At 35.4% G+C, this 2,698-nt stretch overlaps 1 protein-coding gene across 1 annotated transcript; it reads right to left on the bottom strand.

The window, feature by feature from the left end:
• Positions 1-1,474: 1,474 nt before the first annotated feature.
• LOC120211044 lies at positions 1,475-2,151 on the bottom strand. Its single transcript, XM_039209664.1, has 2 exons — positions 1,868-2,151; positions 1,475-1,725 (listed from the first exon to the last, which is right to left on the bottom strand). Exons 1-2 carry the CDS (start codon positions 2,099-2,101, stop codon positions 1,540-1,542), a joined length of 420 nt encoding a protein of 139 aa, XP_039065595.1. The 5' UTR covers positions 2,102-2,151; the 3' UTR covers positions 1,475-1,539.
• Between the last annotated feature and the right edge of the window lie 547 nt (positions 2,152-2,698).

The following is a 2,698-nucleotide window of genomic DNA, read 5'->3' as shown; positions in this document are numbered from 1 at the left end:
AATGTTTACCTTGTCCTCCACTTCTTTGATTAGATCCGGACCAATTATATCTCGATCTTTCAGCTTATATTAGTTCAGTGGTATCTGACATTTTCTTGTGTATAATGCTTCAAAAGGAGCCATCTTAATACTCGACTAATAACTGTTGTTATAAGCGAACTCTGCTAAAGACAAGTACTTTTCCCATGAACCTTTAAAATCAATAACACATGCCCATAGCATGTCTTCAAGAATCTAGATAGTTCACTCAGACCGTCCACCAGTTTGTGGGTGAAAAGATGTGCTAACATTCAGTCGAGTTCCCAAGGCTTTATGCAAGAATTTCCAAAATCTCGAAGTAAACCTCGAGTCTCTATCAGAAACTATCGAGACAGGTACTCCATGAAGTCGCACAATTTCTGTGTACAGTTAAACATACTTATCCATCGAGTAATCAGCTCGAACTGGAATAAATTGTGTTGTCTTGTTTAATCTATCCATAATCACCCAAATCGAGTTTTTCTTACAGGGTGTCAAAGGTAAACCTTTCACGAAATCCACAGTAACTCATTCACATTTCCACTGAGAATGGAAAAGGTTGCAACAAACCAAATAGCACCTGATGTTCTGCTTTTACATGTTGGCAGGTCAAACATTTGGATACAAACTCGATTATAGCCCATTTCATACCTGCCCACCAATATTTGCTCTTTAGATCTTGGTACATTTTATTTTCTCCTGGATGCATTGTCAAAGGACTATAATGATCTTCAGAAAGAAGATCCTTCTTCAATTCATCATCATTGGGAATGCAAACCCGACCTCAATAACATAAACATCCATCGGATTTAACTTCAAAGTATTTTGTTTCGTTTTTATTCACTTGCTCAATCCTTGCTAAGAACTTTTCATCTTTACCTTGAAGATCTTTTATCCGATCTAATAAAATTTAAAAATGTTCAATTTAATCACTCTAAAGTATTTTGACCCTTAAATTTAAAAGAAGGGTAAATTATATTATTCATCACTCAACTAACTTTTCGCTCTTATTTTAATCACTAAAATTTAAAAATGTTCAATTGAATCACTCAACTTTTAAATTGTTCCTATTTTGATTACCCTGTTATTAAATAATTAAATACCAAAACAGACACATTACATTTCAATATGTCCCGGAAGCCACGACTGTAATTCCGCAACATCAAAAAACTCCTCACCAATGTCCACCCAACAACATTTCCAAAAGGCTTTTTAAGTTCAATAGCATTAGCGTCAATAGCATTGTACCAGCAACTACCATCAGACATCAGACAACAATAATTCTGAGTTTGAATAATTATGTCTGCCAAGTATTTGTTGTCAATAATAAAAAAAAATGATTATAAACATATCTTACATATTCTATCTTGTAATAGTATTAAAACAAACAAATAAGTCGTGAATAATATTTGCAATAGCATTTTGAGTTGCTCAGGTATGAGTGTACAAAACTAAAACTGAGAAATTCATAAGACAACTTGTCTAAAGCCAAATAGAAGATTATACGCACTGATCTGCGCTTCATTGCTTAGCACGACTTTCCTTTATCAACAATAAAACGGCAATAATAACGGGCGTCAAAATCATGACCAAAGCCTGTGTGATGTTTGGTCTTGTAATCTCTGGAAAAAGTATGCTTCCATACTTGATTATAGCTGCACCCACCACTGAACCACCTCCTAATTTCCATATATAACTCACATCTTCCTGTTTTGCACAATCAGATTCTAAACTACATGATTCAATTTTGTAATAGAATTCAACCGAATTACAACAAATTTAGGGCTTTTTGAAGAATACCCATTTTTAATTCAGCCACCACAAAACGAGACATTAGAAAGTAACTGACCTGAGTGATGGAAGCAGCATTGGGTTTATCGACACTTGGATTTTCTTCATCCGTTTGGGAGTCAACAGCGCGAATGGGAAATGAGCGTTGAAACGAGCTAGTTAAGGAGCGGTTGTTGGCGTCGATGAGAAACTTTACGGAGCCATTCAACCTTGAAGCGGTATTCAGTCGGTGGTGACTTGCGGCGGAACAGAGGACCTTAGGTGTTCCGCTTGCCATGGCTGGAGCTGCCATTTCTCACCCCTCCTTTCTTTTCTTTCTAACAGCAGCTCTTGGATGCGGCGGAAATGATAACAGTTGGCTTCCTATCGACCCATCCTTCTTGGTATATATACATGCGTAAAATACAAATTTCTTCATTAAATTTTATATCAAAACGGTGTAGTTTTGAACTTATAAAATCATATTTTTCTCCCTTTTTTTTCCCCTCAATTTTTCTTATTTTATTTTTTCTATCCGTTTCATTTAAACCCATTTCATCATTCTAAACACCAATTCAGTATCCGTTTAATCGAATAATATCTCAAACTCCACAAATATATTATTGAACACCTTAGTTTCTTATTTTTTGGTCTCTTTCTTTTACCATTAGATTTTACTGATTCTAAAGTATGTGATTCTCCATCGTCTATTCCATCCTTTAATCATTGAGATCGCCCAATAAACTCATGAATATCCACATATTTAGAATTTAATTTCTAAAAGCTGGAATTTTAAGCTTCTGTTTGTTCACGGGAAAAGAATAAGCTAGCTGATAGCATGGAGTGGCTGGCATGGACCCAACAGTTTAAGTTCTAAGCTTTTGAGGTAGTTCCGACTGAAGTAGCCTCT

Source organism: Hibiscus syriacus, unplaced genomic scaffold (genome assembly GCF_006381635.1).
Source record: "Hibiscus syriacus cultivar Baekdansim isolate YM2019G1 unplaced genomic scaffold, ASM638163v2 tig00109957_pilon, whole genome shotgun sequence".
Taxonomy (NCBI): domain Eukaryota; kingdom Viridiplantae; phylum Streptophyta; class Magnoliopsida; order Malvales; family Malvaceae; genus Hibiscus; species Hibiscus syriacus.
This window is presented reverse-complemented; position numbering and strand designations above follow the sequence as displayed.